The 15914-nt window shown below is 49.4% G+C and overlaps 2 protein-coding genes across 3 annotated transcripts in view; one reads left to right on the top strand and one right to left on the bottom strand.

The window, feature by feature from the left end:
- The window catches only part of TMEM14A (transmembrane protein 14A), a 248263-nt gene that overhangs the window by 229951 nt on the left and 2398 nt on the right, over positions 1-15914 (top strand). The gene's annotated exons all lie outside the window — the stretch shown is intronic.
- The window catches only part of CILK1 (ciliogenesis associated kinase 1), a 39965-nt gene continuing 25734 nt past the window's right edge, over positions 1684-15914 (bottom strand). Inside the window, exons 9-13 of one of the 2 annotated variants that reach the window (XM_075554980.1) lie at positions 15317-15507; positions 15072-15220; positions 12905-13033; positions 10681-10803; positions 1684-5172 (exon numbers count right to left, since the gene is read on the bottom strand). In XM_075554980.1, coding sequence (XP_075411095.1) covers positions 5015-5172; positions 10681-10803; positions 12905-13033; positions 15072-15220; positions 15317-15507 — 750 coding nt within the window. In that variant the 3' untranslated portion in view covers positions 1684-5014. The remainder of the gene's footprint in view (positions 5173-10680; positions 10804-12904; positions 13034-15071; positions 15221-15316; positions 15508-15914) is intronic. The other variant, XM_075554981.1, reaches the window with a different exon arrangement.

Genomic DNA, 15914 nt, shown 5'->3' with positions numbered 1-15914 from the left:
TGGATCACACAGGTGGATGTGTATTTCTGTATACTTAGCTGACTCCTCACTTCCATGGCTGCTTCCTTTGAGAAAAGCCTTTAGGACCCCAGGATAGGTGCACACAATCTTATTTCTTCACCACACTTTGCTCCGGTGCCCATCCATCTCTTCCGTGATCTCCTCATGAAGTCGAGTACCAGGCAGGGCCATGTCATAGGAAGCAGTTATTCTTCTATCATGGCGACGGACAAGTGAGAGCTCAAAATCTAGTCTGAAGCCTTTTTTTTTCCTGGAAGTTCCTGGTTCTCTTTTGAAGATATCATTGTAGGCTATTGCAGTACATCATAGATCGTCCCCAGGGGACTGAAAGCAACGTTATATTTATCTATTTATTTATTTATTTTAAAATCATTTTATTGAGGGCTCGTACAACTCTTATCACAACCCATTCACCCAGCCATTGTGTCAAGCACTTTTGTACATTTGTTGCCATCATCATTCTCAAAACATTTGCTTTCTACTTGAGCCCTTGGTATCAGTTCCTCATTTTCCCCTCCCTCCCTGCTCCCCACTCCCCCATTAACCCTTGATAATTTATAAATTATTATTGTCATATCTTACACTATCCGGTGTCTCCTTTCACCCACTTCTCCGCTGTCCGTCCCCCAGGGAGGAGGGTATATGTAGATCCTTGTAATCTGTTCCCCCTTTCTCCCTCACCTTCCCTCCACTCTGCCGGTATCACCATTCTCACCACTGCTTCTGAGGGGTTCATTTGTCCTGGATTCCCTGTGTTTCCAGTTCCTATCTGTACCAGTGTACTTCCTCCAGTCCAGCCAGATTTGTAAGGTAGAATTGAGATCATGATAGTGGGGGGAGGAAGCATTCAAAAACTAGAAGAAAGTTGTATGTTTCATCATTGCTACATGGCACCCTGACTGGCTCATCTCCTCCCTGTGGCCCTTCTGCAACGGGGATGTCCAATTTCCCACAGATGGGCCCTTGGTCCCCACTCCACACTCCCTCTCATGCACAATGATATGATTTTTTTTGGTCTTTGATGCCTGATACCTGATTCTGTCGAGGCTTTGTGAGCTCATAGGCTGGTGTGTTTCCTCCATGTGGGCTTTGTTGTTTCTCAGTTAGGTGGCCGTTTGTTAATCTTCAAGCCTATAGGACCCCAGACTCTATATCTTTTGATAGTTGGGCACCACCAGCTTTCTTCACCACATTTGCCTGTGCACTTGTTGTCTTCAGTGATCGTAAGGCAACTTTATTATAGTGACATTTATTTTAGTCATTGGTAAAACACTGTTAAGCTAAGATTTTATGCATGTGTAGGACTTCTTATCAGACTCCAATACATGAATTGTTAGCATATTTTCAAAATGTGGGTGACTGGACACTGGTTACACATTCCATGAGGGTTGGAGATATGACATCCACTTGGTTTTTAAATCCCTATTCACCGAACCTGCTCTGTAAAAGCTGTGCTAAGCAAACTTCCCCCTTGCAGGATAGCTCTTCTTCCCATGTTCTAAGCACATGCTTCGACTTTTATGGCGGCAACACCAAGGAGAACTTATGAAATGCCAAAATGCCAATGGAACTCATTAGAATATAAATATCAGGAAGTACCAAGGTTATATTTTGGTGGATGAGCACAAAACAGTAATGGAACACTCAACTCAAATGGTTCTTAAACTGTAACTTTATTGGGGGCAAGAGAAGGTGTTTTGTTTATTTTTACATAAAGTTCATGTTCTGAAACACTTTAAGACAAACTATTTAAAAAAACATTTTATTTTAGAAAGGTTTTGCTTAAAGAATCTTCTGTCCTTCTAGCTTCTCATTATGATGAATATTTGCTTTACAAATAAATACGCTCTCAGTAATTCCATTGTCATCCTGTGACTAAATTGCCCTCCAAGATCTCTGAAACCAGAAAACTTTGCTGAGGTCACTTTAAATTCACATGAGCACAGTGTCTATTAAGAAACTGATAATACAGATTAATGTGATAGTTCCCTCCAGGCTGTCTTCTTAACGGTTCCCATACGAAAGTCCTCATAATAAATTATATAAAAGTATAGTACATTTGGTTGACAAGTGTAAAAAATCATTCTAAGTCTTCTAAAGATTAACATTGATTAAACAAACAAGTCGCTGCGGTATGCTTCAAAGGACACCAACCATCTGCCTGTCCAACCTTTCGTCATAAGACGTATTGCTTTTGGTCATCCATGGAGCGCAACATACAGCCCACGCAGCCTGTTCTTTCTTCTCTCCCCTTAACTGGCACAGAGCATTGGCCCATCAGAAGGACACGCTGCCCCAAGGGCAAACCCGGCGGTCCACAACTCCAAGATCACCTACATTTGCACTTAAACACACTCACGCTTCCCATTGGCTTCGACAGGGGTTGCTTTGGTTGTAGCCATTTGCTACCTCCCGGAGAGGACAGTGTAGCTCTACGTGGTAGATGTCCACCATCCTGTAGCAGAGAGATGTCTAGGAAATGGGTTGGAAATCAAATGTCTTCCAACATAAATCTCATTTATACAGGCTGGGTAGGGGGTTGGTACTTAACTGAATTTTATTGTAAAACAAATGCACCTGAAATGGCTTTTATGGGAACGAGGCTTCCCTACTGTGTGTGGTGTATGTAGTGAGAGTCCCGATATGGTCACAGACAAGGACAGTCACCACTCACAACACCTGTTGTCTTGCATTTCAGGTAAACATAAGTCCATCGTTCTTAAAAATCTACACTATGCAGCGAGCAGCATTTTATATTGAACTCACAGGAAAGGGTCACGGGTCCCTTCTGTGGCTTAGAGCTGGAATACACTACTGTTCTTTAGCAGCTGGGGGAAGAGGATGGGGTACCTTCTACGAGTTTGCTAGTTCTTTAGATTTCAGGTCCACAGGCCTGCCTCTGCTCCTTCACTGTTGTAAGGAGGAACGTTTGGCTTCCCAAGGGAAGGTGTTTGCTGGTAAAAAGAGGAAAGTGCCTGGCAAGCTGGGTGTTACCAAAGTATTAGAAAAACGATTTTATTGCGCGTAAGAGCTAGACAACTAGGCGTTTCCATGAAAAACAAAAACAAAAAGCAAACCTGAACATAGACAGAGTACTAAGAAGATGGTCCTCATAATCCCATTTATTTCCCTAAGAGGAATTTACCATCGGAGACCAGCTTTCCAAAAAGCCAGGTTTCAGAGAAGCTTGCTTTGTATTTGGAATACAGAAAAGAAAACAAATATTAACTTCAAAGGGAAGGAAGGACTCCTGTCTCTGAAAACACACTTCTGTTGCCATTGACAACGAGTTGAGAATACAGGACAGAAATGAACTCAGTTCAAGTTGGGCTTCCATGCACACATGTTAGCTTCCTAAGTGGTGCTGCCGGCTGTTAGCAGGAAAACCTTATCCATCAAACCCACATCCAGGATGCTCCGTTCTCCAGCCCCTAAGAGACAGAGCTGCTTAGTTGAGATTTGGAGACCAGATTCTCAAAGGCCTGAACTCTCCACTGATGCTAGGTTTGGACCCAATTGCTAATTGGGCTAATTCACTGGGGCTGCCATGTACCGAGCATTAATGCCCCAACACAGGAAAATACTGACCTATTAGGTTGAACCATATGAAGCGGCCAATATTTATGTTAACCTATCATAGGAAGGTATCAAAAACGCTGGTTTTTTTGGGTTCAGCTTGCTGTATCCTGGAACTTGGTGAGTCCTGGGAGAAGGTGAATCCCTACACGGTTGAAACCACCAGGTGGCCCGTGAGCCGAAGCGAACATGTGGTTCACCAATGGATGAGAGTGGACTTCCTCTAGTTTTTCCTCCTGTCTCCAAACTAGCTTTGTCATTTTCATAACGGTTGTAAACATTCCTCTCAACGGAGCAGCCTCTGCCCGAGAGAACATCTTCTTTTTCCAGGTTGCTGAAAGAAACTACTGAAGGGTGAGCTCCCATGTGGCGCTGTGGACAGGAATGCGCATTAGCTGCGGCTTCCCAGAGAAGTGGCCCCTCTGCCACAAGCCAGCCCCCCAGATTGCCCTGAGATTTTGACTAAAACAGAAAATTATTCACTGTCAGCTCCCCCCTGGGTCTGGCGACCTGACCAAAGTGCACAATCCCCCTTTCTAATCATGAAACACCTGCTGCTGCTTTCAAACCAGCCTCTTGCTCATGCAGCCTGGCAGTGGGCTGGGGTGGTTGTGGCGGTGGTGGTATAACGGAGCAGGTTTACCTTTCGGCTGAAACCCTTGTGACTTGAAAAGGCGTGTATGTGCGCGTGCGTGTGTGTCTAAAAAGATGATTTCAAGACATGAAGGGGAAATAAACAGGTGATGGCATCACACCCACTGCCTTGGGTTGTGGGCATCAAACCCACTTCTGTCTCTGAGAGGGAACTGCCACAAAACAAATGGCCCAGCGGCCAGTACTTTTAGAAGAGTACAGATGTAAAAATAAAATTATTTTAAAAAGACATGACACGACGGGAAGAAAAGCAGGCCATCGCTGCCCTGGAGCTAACGGCAGCCCAAGACAGCCCACAGTCCCCACATCTGCACGAGCCATCTCTGGTCCTATGAGCCTCCAGTGCACCCCTGTTGTAATACTGCATCGATTTCTTGATAGTGTTTTCATTAATCTGTATAAAATAGTATCTGGAACCCCAAAGGAAAATCAATGAATCCTTTAAAAACCCATTACAAAGTTGGCTGTAGAAAACGCTAACATAATCCGTATGTACAAAATGTCGCTGTTTAAGAAAATAACCCAGTTTTAGAACAAAATAATTTTGTACCAAAAGAGCGTACTGCCCTCAAATCAATGTTAAAAACAAACGAACAAAGGAAACGTTTTAAAAAGAGGATTGGAATGTCTCCAGTCAGAAGATCACGAGTAAGTGTTCTGCCATCCTCCCGTTCCGTGCAGGTAGGATGCCGCCGCTGCCGCTGCCACCGGGAACCAAGAAGGGAGGATGTCCTGCTGTCCCCTAGCAGGGGCCTCCGGCTAGTCATCGCCGCGACGGGTACTTGGAAGCCCAGTCCGTGCGGCCGTGCACTGGCTGGGCAGCCGGCGGCCGGGGCACCAGCCCAGGGGTGCTTCGAGGCTGAGTGTGGAAGAAGGGCCGCCCCCCAGGATGAGGCCTCACAGTCTTCAGAGAAGAATAACCTGCACAGGACAGAGAAACGGTGACCAGACGGACAGGCAGGGGACCCACGTCAGCAAACCGGCCGAATGCCTCTCGGTGACGTAAGAGTGATATAGGAAAACCCCACTGGAAATATAACATCATTTAACATTGAGTGCGTGAAAAAGCCAAAATGATCCACTGCCCCTCGCAGTCAATTACTTTAAAGCTTAATCATCAGGGACGCCCTGACTTGGGAAGGATAAATCAGGGTGCATGAGCTTCAGGGGATGGTGGCCCCAGGGCCACTGGGAAATATCGGAACAGATAATGTCCTAAGGATCATGGGAAACCCTGCCTCCTGAGAGTATCAAGTGCCCTCGTGACATTGTAAAAACCTCCCAAGCAATTTCTGTGACCATTAGGGGTAACCTCCTATTTCCTCGTATTTTGACTTGTGTAGTCAGGACTGAAATCTGAAACTGCTCGCAGGAAGAAACTTAGAATTTCTAGATTCTGCCTGGTCTCTGCTTGTGACTAACCCGGCGACAGTCTTCCCAGACCCCTGGCAGTCCGACGACAAGAGGGCTACAGCAGCAGCATTTTGTCTCCCACCTAATGTCCCTGGGTAACTCATGTCCCACAACCTGCTACTCTGCTCTGTGTCGAGAATGAAAAACAGCCAGTGCACGTCTTACAGAGGGGTCTCGGGAAAGAGACGAGCAGTCAGGATGCAGGGTAGCACTGAGGAAACATACAACTTTCCTCTAGTTCTTCAGTGCTTCCTCCCCCACTCACTATCATGATCCCGATTCTACCTTACAAATCCAGCTAGACCAAAGCATGGACACTGGTACAGTTAGGAACTGGACACACAGGGAATCCAGGGCAGATGATCCCCTCAGGACCAGTGGTGAGAGTGGCGATACTGGGAGGGTGGAGGGAAGGTAGGGTAGAAAGGGGGAACCGATTACAAGGATCTATATATAACCTCCTCCCCGAATAAAATTATTTTTAAAAAGCCAGTGCTTAATAAATGGGTATAGTGCTGTTGGAGACTGTAAGTATGCAGTTTCTAATCTTCATAATCACCTTGCTAGGTAGGAATCATCCCCACTTCACAGATGAAGATGCTGAGGCCCAGGGAGGGTGGAAATACAGTTACACTTAAGGTTACTCAGCTTTTAAGTGTCAGAATTTCCCAATAAAAGGCGGAATATTATGTCTTCAAATGGGAAGGAATAGGAAGGTGAATTTCCAGTGAAAAGGAATTCTGTGTGAATCTTTGGACAGAAAAAGGAATTTCCCAGATCTGGCGGTGAGAAAGTGGAACCGCAGTCTTTCATTGTATCACTAACAGAGAGGGTTTACAGCTACTATGATCCCCAAAGCCACCAGCACTAGTCCCAGATGGTGCTACAGATTTCAGAGTCCCCGAGAAGTTCCTCCTGGTCAGGCTCCTTCTACAAGTTCCAGGATCAAGATAAGAACCCCCTCCACTCAGCCCAAATCTCCATGGTTCACGAATTCAGGACATCCTCCACGCTGGAATGAGGGATGTTCCAATGGGGCAGCAGGGACCTGCCAGAATCAATGTTTTGGTCGTCAGGTTTCTGTTTGCGTTGCAGATGGCTCAGAGAATGAAGTGGTTATCAACCAGGCAACAGGTCACTTTTACTTTGGCAATCTGGTTAAACACAGGCCACTATAGCCTCAGCCAGTTGCTAGGCAACCAGGAACTGGTCCCGGTCAAGGTTCTGGGCCCTTCCCTTGCTAGAGCCACCCATGTCTTCCTCAGAGTCTGAGCTCCAGTTTAACAAACCCAGAAGACCTCTCTGCTAATTACGACTCATAGCGACCCCATAGGAAAGGGCAGAAGTGTAGGCCTCCCAACGCTGCCCTCTTTACGGAAGCCGACTGCTGTGTCTTTCTCCTGTACGGCAGCTGCCGGTTTCAAACCACCAACCTTTTAGTTGATGCCCAAGGGCTTAGCCACTGCACCACCCGGGCGCCTTCCCATCGAGTCGTACTAGACGCAGTGAAGAGTGTTGTTAATGTTTTATGTGTAAACACGTGGGCCCACTTGTACTGTCATGACTCAACAGCCTCCATTGGCAAGGTCAAGTGTGATACTGCCCTGCTCCCAGCTCCTTTGTCCCCAGAATATCCCCAACAGGACTCCCTGCCTTGAGCCTCCTGGCCTAATATCTCCTGTTTGTTCTCAGTGTTCATGTCAGGCACCACAAGAGGGCCAGCTCTCCAGGCCACTCCCTCCCTCCCTCCCTACTCTCCCCCTGTCTCTGGAAAAGGCTTCCTGGCATCCGTTGGAGCAAATGGGCAGTTTTAGGAATCCCACTCTCATGTTCTCGAACAGTCCTCTGGCGTGGGCTGAAAGCCAGCTGTCCCCTGAGATCGCTTCCCCTCTCTGTCTCTCCAGTGGTGGCTGCCCTCTCCCCCACAGCCCTGCCATTTTTGAATTGGAAATGAGGTGGGTTGGTCTCCTCACCCCTCCTTGTTGCTTCCAGGCTCTGCTCCCTCCTCCTCCAGTGCCTGTCCTTTGATCTCCTGTCACTAACCATGCCACCCAGCTCCTGCACACACTGACTGAATCCAGGACCACCCATCCTCTTCCTCGAGGAAAGATGTCCACTCCTTGCTCAAGCCCCACTGCTTCTCTCCTACTTCTGACGACCTTCCTCAGCCCATACAGGGCCCTTCCAAGACCCTGGTCCTGGAACTCCTTGACTCCACTTTCTCGGACGATCTTGCCCTCCGCTCACTCCAGGGGCCAGACCCTAGACTTTGCTGTTGTATACAGAGCCCACTCTCTGACTACCACCTCCTGTCCTTCCCGTTCACATCCTCCAGTAGGAAAACTCCAACCACCACCTGTCAGTAGAACCATCATTTCAAGGTCCCTCGCCTGCTTATGTGTTCTGCTCCCTCCTTCCAAACCAAATCTCACCGCCATTGAGTGCATTCTGACTCACAGTGACCCTGTAGGACAGTGTAGTACTGTCTCCCTGGGTTTCTGCGCCTGTGGCTCTTTACTGAAGCAGACAGCCTCATCTTTTTCCCTCAGAGCAGCTGGTGGGTTTCAACTGCTGACCTTGTGGTTAGCAACCTGACCTGTAACCCACTAGGCCTCCAGGGCTCCTTGTATTTAGGCCTCATTCCACAATCCAGCCTCATGACCAGTCCCTTACGTGAATTTTCAACGCCTTGGCCTTTCCTTGGACTTCATCCCATTCATCTGGCTAAACCCAATCCACTGTGATCCAGTCCCTTCTGACTCTTAACGACACTCTAGGACGGCCTGTCACATCTTTCTCCCCGAGCGCTAGCTAGTTCAAACCATCTGCCTTTTGGGTACAAATCCGTCATTTTAACTGTGGAATCAGCAGGACTTCTTGGCTAAACGCACAGTCCTGATTAAACCCAATGGCGCCAACTCCTGCCTGCACGTTTGCCACTGACCTGGACGGAGGGAAGCACACCCTGTGGAGGGGGCTCACGTGAAGTTCAAGGTCACTGACGGCACTCAGGGCGTCCATGCTGCCTGTCCATCATACTCTTCCAAACCCCTGCTCTCCCAGGTGACTACTTCATCATTTCCCTACATTCCCAGCACCTGCAGAGGAATCTCAATGGAAAACAGCGCCTGCGGCAAGCACTGAGATTGTGCCTTCATCCAAACATCTGACACCCCAGTCCTGAACCCAAGCATCTGCTACACTCAGCTGGAAAGCCCTGTTAGTTTCCTTGACCCTGGAACGATCCCTTGGCCTTCCTGGCTCATGATCTTGGCATGCTTGGAGTCCCCAGGCCAGTTCTTTTGTAGACTATCCCTGAACTTGAGTGGATCTGATGTTTCCTCACGATGAGATTTGGGCTATGTGGTTCTGGTGGGAGCACATGGGAGGGAGGCTGCATCTTAACCGGAGGTGCAGGGTGTTGGCTTCGGAAGGTCTGATTTCATCACCTGGTGAAGGGGGGAGGGTGCCCCCACCAGGTGCCGCTACCATAAGGTTACTATCTCTCCCTTTAACATTAATAAACACCCGTTCTTTCTTTTTATGAAATGGCCCGATCAAGATATAGTTTACAGAGCCTAAATAAAATGTGCTCACTTAAACTGTACAAGTCAATGGCCTGTCATATATGCATATATTATTTTTAGACACACCCTTACCCAGCAGTCTCACGCTCTCAGCAATGTCTTTATCCAGGGCACAGCGACCCCCTCATGCTTAAATTCCGTGGTCACGTCTTGGTCTTCCTATGTTTTGCCATCTCGGCAGCAGTGAACGCCATGACCTCCCCGCCTCCTCAAAGTACTTCCCTTGGCTCGAGTGAAGTCCATTCTCCTGGTCTCCCTCCTCCCTACATGTGGCCCTTTGCAAGCTCTTTCTTGTCACCCCGCCCACCGAAGGTACAACGGTTTCCTGCTCCATCCTCAGCCCTCTTCTCTTCTCCACCTACTTGAGTCTCCTTGGTGCTTGAGTCTACACTCATGGTTTGATTCCCCGTCATATCTCGAGCCAGGTCACTCCTCTGAGACCAAGAATCACACACCCAGGTGCCTATTCAACATTCCCTCTTGGATGTCAACCGGGCATCTCAACCAGGCGCACTCCAAGCTCAGTCCCTGACCTTTCTTCCAGTCTTCCCTCTCTGGGTTCAGTCTGTTCTACAGTTGACATGGCACAACATGGACACAAAATATGGGTGCCACTCTCAGACCTTCCATCCCTTCCCTCACATCCCATGTTGAATCTGCAGCAAATCCTGCTGGCCGATTGTGAAGCCATTGTACCACGTCCACTGTTCTACCCTAGCCTACCCCAGTGCCCTTTCTTGCTTGGGTAACTGTCACAGCCACTTGATCGGTTTCTCTGTCCCCGGCCTTGTTCCTCTTCAGTCTAGTGAAAACCAGGAATCTGAACGAGCCTGTGAAGGTGAGGTTCCATTGCCCACAACCCTCCATTGTCACTCGGCATGGAGGACAAAGGGTGCCCCGGGGGCTGTGGGGCCAGCTCGCTCAGGTCTCTTGCCAGGGCTCTGGTTTCTTCTTTCTGCTTCACTCACTCACTCACTCACTCATTCACTCACACTACTCTCCCACCCTGATCCCCGTGCCATTCCTAGAAGGTCCTGCTCCTAAGATTCCCATGTCTGGAACTCTCCCACCCTGCATGGCTCCCTCAACACCCCTTTAGATCTTCCCTCAACGCCCCCTACTCAGTGAGCTACCCTATGGAAATGTGAAAACTGGACCCCACACTCTAACCCCCACGTTCCTACTTCCTGCCTGCTTTAGTTTTTCTCCTTAACTCTTAGGACCACTTAACATCACATCACACACACACACCACACACACACACACCACACACACACACACAGTTATCCAGCTTACTATTCTGTCTCTCCAAGCCCCATTAAGGAGGAAGCTCCATGAAGGGAGGGGTTTGCACCTCTCCCACTCACTGTACCCAGGCCTACAACGTAACTGTCCAGTGAGCTCACGGACAAGCTGAAACAGAACTCACCAGGGGGAGGATCTGGAATAGGTGCCAAGTGTACCCGCTGCAGGGCTGAACCGATTTCTTTCTTCAGAAAGGAAGGGATGTAGTTTCCAGGCAGTCCACTTGAGCTCGTAGAGCCGGAGCCCACTGATTAGCAAAAGCAAAAACTCATGATTACAAAGATGGGCGTGCACGACAGACAGGGATAAAGGAATGCCGGGGGTGAGAGGGCAGTGATTTCTGGGCAGAGCATCCCCCAGGCCACCCCGTCGGAGGGACGAGGGGGCTCAGGTGGCACAGCCAAGAGGAGCCTGAGATGGTTCGTGCTGAAATTTGTCTCCGTCTTTCAAATAGAAATAGGTGGCCTCTGCTCTGAAATCTGTCCCCCACCCCACTCTATAATATAGAATACTTATCCCTCCATGTGCGTGTTTACAAATTCTAGAGTGTGGCTCTTCATTTATGGGTCAGCATACACTCTGTCTTGATTATTTCACTACTTCAAGTCTACAATAAATGCTGTTGTCAATAAATCCTCATGCATTATTTTTATAGTCATAAAATTTCTCAGTGTTAAAACACATGAAATAAGCTCATTTTTATGGCATTTGTATGTTCATCGTGTTTTCCTGACAGGACCTGTAATCTCTGGGTCTTTATGTTCTAGTTGCTGAGTGGACTGCCTTAATATAGTAGGTCATCAATACATATTGGGTGGGTAAATGAGTATTGATAGCCCTTGTTAATAAGGTTGAAACACACACATGGGAAATTGAAGAATGTTATTATTGGTCATTACAGAGACAGAAGCTACATCTGTTAGAAAAGAGCTAATAAGATTTGCTTTGTGTCTTCCAAACAGTGGGTGTGTGGCAACTGCTAGAGGCAGAGTGGGAGAAGTAGTCGGAGAATTCATGTATGAGGAGTTGGGTTGATCAGCTAGAGCATGCTTCTTGTTGATGAATAAATAAGCAGAAAGAAAAATAGGTCGTAAAGTTGAACAGGCACATCACAAACGGGAAAACACTTAGGGTCAATAAACTCCAGGAAAGATGCTCAACCGCATTAGTGAACAGGGCATGCAAGAAGACGCCACACCACACCCAGTAGACGGGTTTGCACTCCTGACAGTACCCAGCGGCATCAAGGATGGAGGGTGACTCCCAAGCCTTGCTGGAGAGCCATTCGGCAAGATCTGTAAGGTTGGAGATGAGCACACCTTTTAACCCAGAACAGAGACTCCCAGTTGTGCTACCCAGAGACACACCCACACATGTGCAGGGCAGGAGAACCACAAGGTGCATTTCAGCCCTCTCTCTGACGGCAAAAGAAAACCAACCTACGTGTGTGTCGAGAGGAGAAAAATTAATCCTGGCACGGTATGGAATATACACGGGCATGTATAACTGCTACGTGCACACATCTAGATCCACCAGAGTGAACTGGAGATGCAGGATTTTAGTACATGCAGACCAGACTGTGCACTGCCTGTATAGCACAATACGTAACGAGAAACAGACAAGCCCCAAAGTGGCCAGTGGGGAGCAGGGCGGAGCAGCTGATTCCCCACTCCCTATCTATCTGCAAAGCTTCATTTGTTAAGTTGGGTGGTGGATCCAGGGACACTGATCTAGTGGCTTTTTTTCATTTCTGAAAAAAAAATGAGTAAGTGCATAATGCACAAAGGCAGGGAGAAATGGAGACTACCTGGTTACTTGGCAAAGTTGGTGAGCATCCCCATGTGGACAACGGGCTACTGAGAGAGGGTTCCATTAGCCCGGGCAGCTGGAGGTTTATTGAAAGTACTGTATATACTTATGTATAAGCTGAGTTTTTCAGAATATTTTAATGCAGTTTTTGGGGTGAAATTAGGTGCCTCGGTTGATATTCGGGTCGGCTTCTACTCGAGAATACACGGTATTTGAAAGAACCAAAGGGTCTCCCAGTCCACCTGCCAGTCTAGATGGACTACCATGCTACATGCCCAGGACCAGTGCTGAAGGGGAGGAGTGGGACTAGGAACCAGCTCAGAAGGAGGTCAGTCTCAGCCCAGGGCCTTAGGGGGATTCCCTGGAGCTCTGTTCCCCACTTAGCTTGAGGGGTGATCCCATTGGGAATGGGCTGGGTCTCTGGGGTCTGCTGCCCCCAACTGGGGTCTGCTGTCCCCCAACTTGTCCCATAACAACATCTCTTTTACCCATCTTGCCACATCCAGATCGTTTACTTGTGGTCCTTTACAATCGCTCACCTGAATTGATTTTGCTGATGACTGATGCCGTCCCTGAAGATTTTCCCGAAACACCAGAACTCGACCACGGGTTCGATGGGATCAAATCCTTGCCTGGATTCGGGAGGATGCCATTTCTTAGATTTATCCCTAATAGGAAACGAATGGTTTTAAAGTGCAAAGTATATGCTTAATCTTCAGAGGGGAAATTAATGCTGAATCTCATGAGTCAGAACTTCCTGTTAGGCAACCATCAAAGCAAAGCGGACTCCTGTGCTGCCTTTCGCAGTGGGGGCAGGCGCAGGGTTCAGCATCTTGGTTCCCGGAAAGAACGCTCCTAAGCTTCTGTCACTGGCTCTGTCCTACCTGTTGACCTGGCTTCATGCTCCCACATGTTCCTGATCCTGCCCTTTATAGACCGGCTCTTTCCTGTCACGTCCACATTGTCCTCCACCCCTCACCTCCCGACCCCAGAGCCCGGCAGCCCTCCACTCTTCCTTATCTGCTCTGAGAGAGCATCTTCTCACCTGACCTGGGCCGCCATGACCGCCCCATTCGGATGAGCCCTAGGGTCTCAATCACCAACTCCATCAACTAGAAGGTGGCTGAGCGAACGCACCATGGATTCCACTGCTCACCAAACCCTAACCCTCCTCCTTCCCTCTAAACCGGGACATGTCCCCTCAGACATCAGTCAGGAGGCAGCTATTTTTCAAAACAGAAAGAGGGAACCCATCTTTTACCCTTCCCCCCTTCTCCTAGAGCCAATTAGACACCACTCCCCCATGCCCACAGCCACCTTTGCCCGTGGTCACTGCCTTTGCCACTCACATTGCCATCACTGCTAAGCCTCCCCCTGGTCCTTCCTCCTCAGGCCAATCTTCCTAAGGTGTCAGTGCCGAGCCTGATGGAATGGTGGCCCTTAGGCACGACGGGGTGAGTGCATCACCAGAGCCTGCGAGAGCTACTCTTATCTCCTTCCACACCTTGACCCCCTCGCCCAACGACTGTGACAGCTCACTGGCCCTCACCCACTCTGCACTAGGTGTACAAACCCGGGCACTCCTCCAGTTACCACTCCTTAAGGGGTTCCCATGGCCCGCAAAATTAGATCCACATGACTTTATGAGACTCCCGACGACAGCGCCCGGCCCACCTTTCTAACACTGCCTCTTAGACTATGCAGGTGGGCGGCTGCTGACTCATGGGAAGTCCAGGGAACTTGGGCTCACAGGATTTCCAAGGACTGACTTTTCAGAAGTAGACCATCAGGTTTTTCTTCTGCGGCACCTTTGGGTGGCCTTGAACCTCCAACCTCTCAGGTGGCCAGCTGAGTCCTTTAACCATCTGCGCCACCTAGAGCATTCTCACAGGAAGGTACCCTTTTCTCTTTGGCCTGTAGCCACCCTGATTCCTCTGCAGCTGGCTCCTCTCACGGGCACCACCTCCCTGTGCCTGGTGTGCTGTCCCTCAGGGGTCCGGCTGAGAGTCACTTCCGCAGAGAGCACTCTCTTAACTGCTTTGTCTGAAGCTGTGTATCCACCTCCATCTTGCCACCCTTTCTGCCCCTGCCCACCATCTACAACGCCGATGTTTGTCTATCTGCCTAGGTCCGACTCCCGGCCATTGGCGGGAAGCTGCGGGCAAGGGCGCTGTCTGCAGGCATGCCGTGCAAAGCCACGGCACAGACTGCGATGTGGCTGGAGGCACCTGCAGTTGGCCACCCAGTGGCCCTGCCTGGCTCTTTGCTAACTAGATTCCCAGCACCAAGCACACAGTGGGGGCTTGGTAAGTCCTTGCCACAGGGATGAATTTGTAAATGAGTGAGCGACTTACTGGAACCCGGGAATCAGGAGGGGGCCTTGCCAACAACCGATGTTTAAACACACCCCCTGGAGTACCCAGCGTCCAGAAGCACACAGCTCCGGAATGCCTCCTGCACCTTGGTCTGCTGGGGAGACCTGAACATGCTGCCTAGCCGTGGTCAGTTCCTCCCCCTCCTTTCCTGTGGTTTCCAATGCAAATTTCTTAGCTTAGGCCACTATGTGAAATAAAAATATGAGACTTGGGCTTCAGCAACTATTTTCCTGCTGTTCCCACCAGCTCTGAACGGACACCTGCAAGCGAATCTCTGTGGCTATGGGACAGCAGGGAAACGCGTGGGGCAGAGACAGGGCATGTCCGTTACCAGGCAAGTATCGGGAGTGCTTCAAGTAGTGCTGCTTGGCCGAGGGTCGCAGGGTGGGCGTGTCCCGCCTCTGAGAGGACATCTGGGTGGGGGCACTGTTTCCTGTACCCATGTGCTCGGAGGGCTTCAGGTCCAAAATGCTCTCAAATCTGAATCGAGGCAACGGGTGTTAGTTCGAGGGAAAGGAACCGCCAGGTCCCTGGGATCACCTCCCGGCTCTCCCCGGCTCCCAGTCAGACACCTGCCTGCATAGACTGTCGTCGCTCTGCCTTTTCTTGTTCTTCAGGTCCATCCTGGTGAGGCTGGGGCTAAAGTCCAAGTCCTCCAGGTCAGCCCAGTCGTCCGAATCCTTTGTTGACCTGGAGACAAGACCCCACCTCCTCCTGCTCTTAGGCTTGATCTCCCTATTCTTGGGCTCCAGGTCCGCTAGGATTTTCTACGGACACCAGGAGAAAGGAGACACAAACAGCAAGAGGGGACATCAGCGGAGCGTCCTCCTACGTCAGGGACCCGTGTCCTCAACGTCCTCTGTCACACAGGAGAAGGCAGCCCCAGGTCCTGGGGTCCCTCCAATGCTGGCAGGTTTTTACGGGTTTGCTGCCAACATGGTCTGACACCAGGAATTTATTTTTTTTTTCAAAGTGAGATTTAAGGTACTTTTTACATGCTGGGAGGCCAGCTGGATTCTGCCGTCAGTCTCTCGCTCTCATTCTCTGAAAGCGTGAACTGAGTGACCCTCAACAGAGAGGGACGAGACTGCGGCTCAGATGTCAGGCATCCTGCTCAAAGCTGAGTGTGTCTTCCTCCCTTCCTTCACAGGACTGGGTGTGGCAGCAACCACAG

Source organism: Tenrec ecaudatus, chromosome 7 (genome assembly GCF_050624435.1).
Source record: "Tenrec ecaudatus isolate mTenEca1 chromosome 7, mTenEca1.hap1, whole genome shotgun sequence".
NCBI lineage: Eukaryota > Metazoa > Chordata > Mammalia > Afrosoricida > Tenrecidae > Tenrec > Tenrec ecaudatus.
Note: the sequence above shows the minus strand (reverse complement) of the source record. Positions and strands in the feature narration are given on the sequence as shown.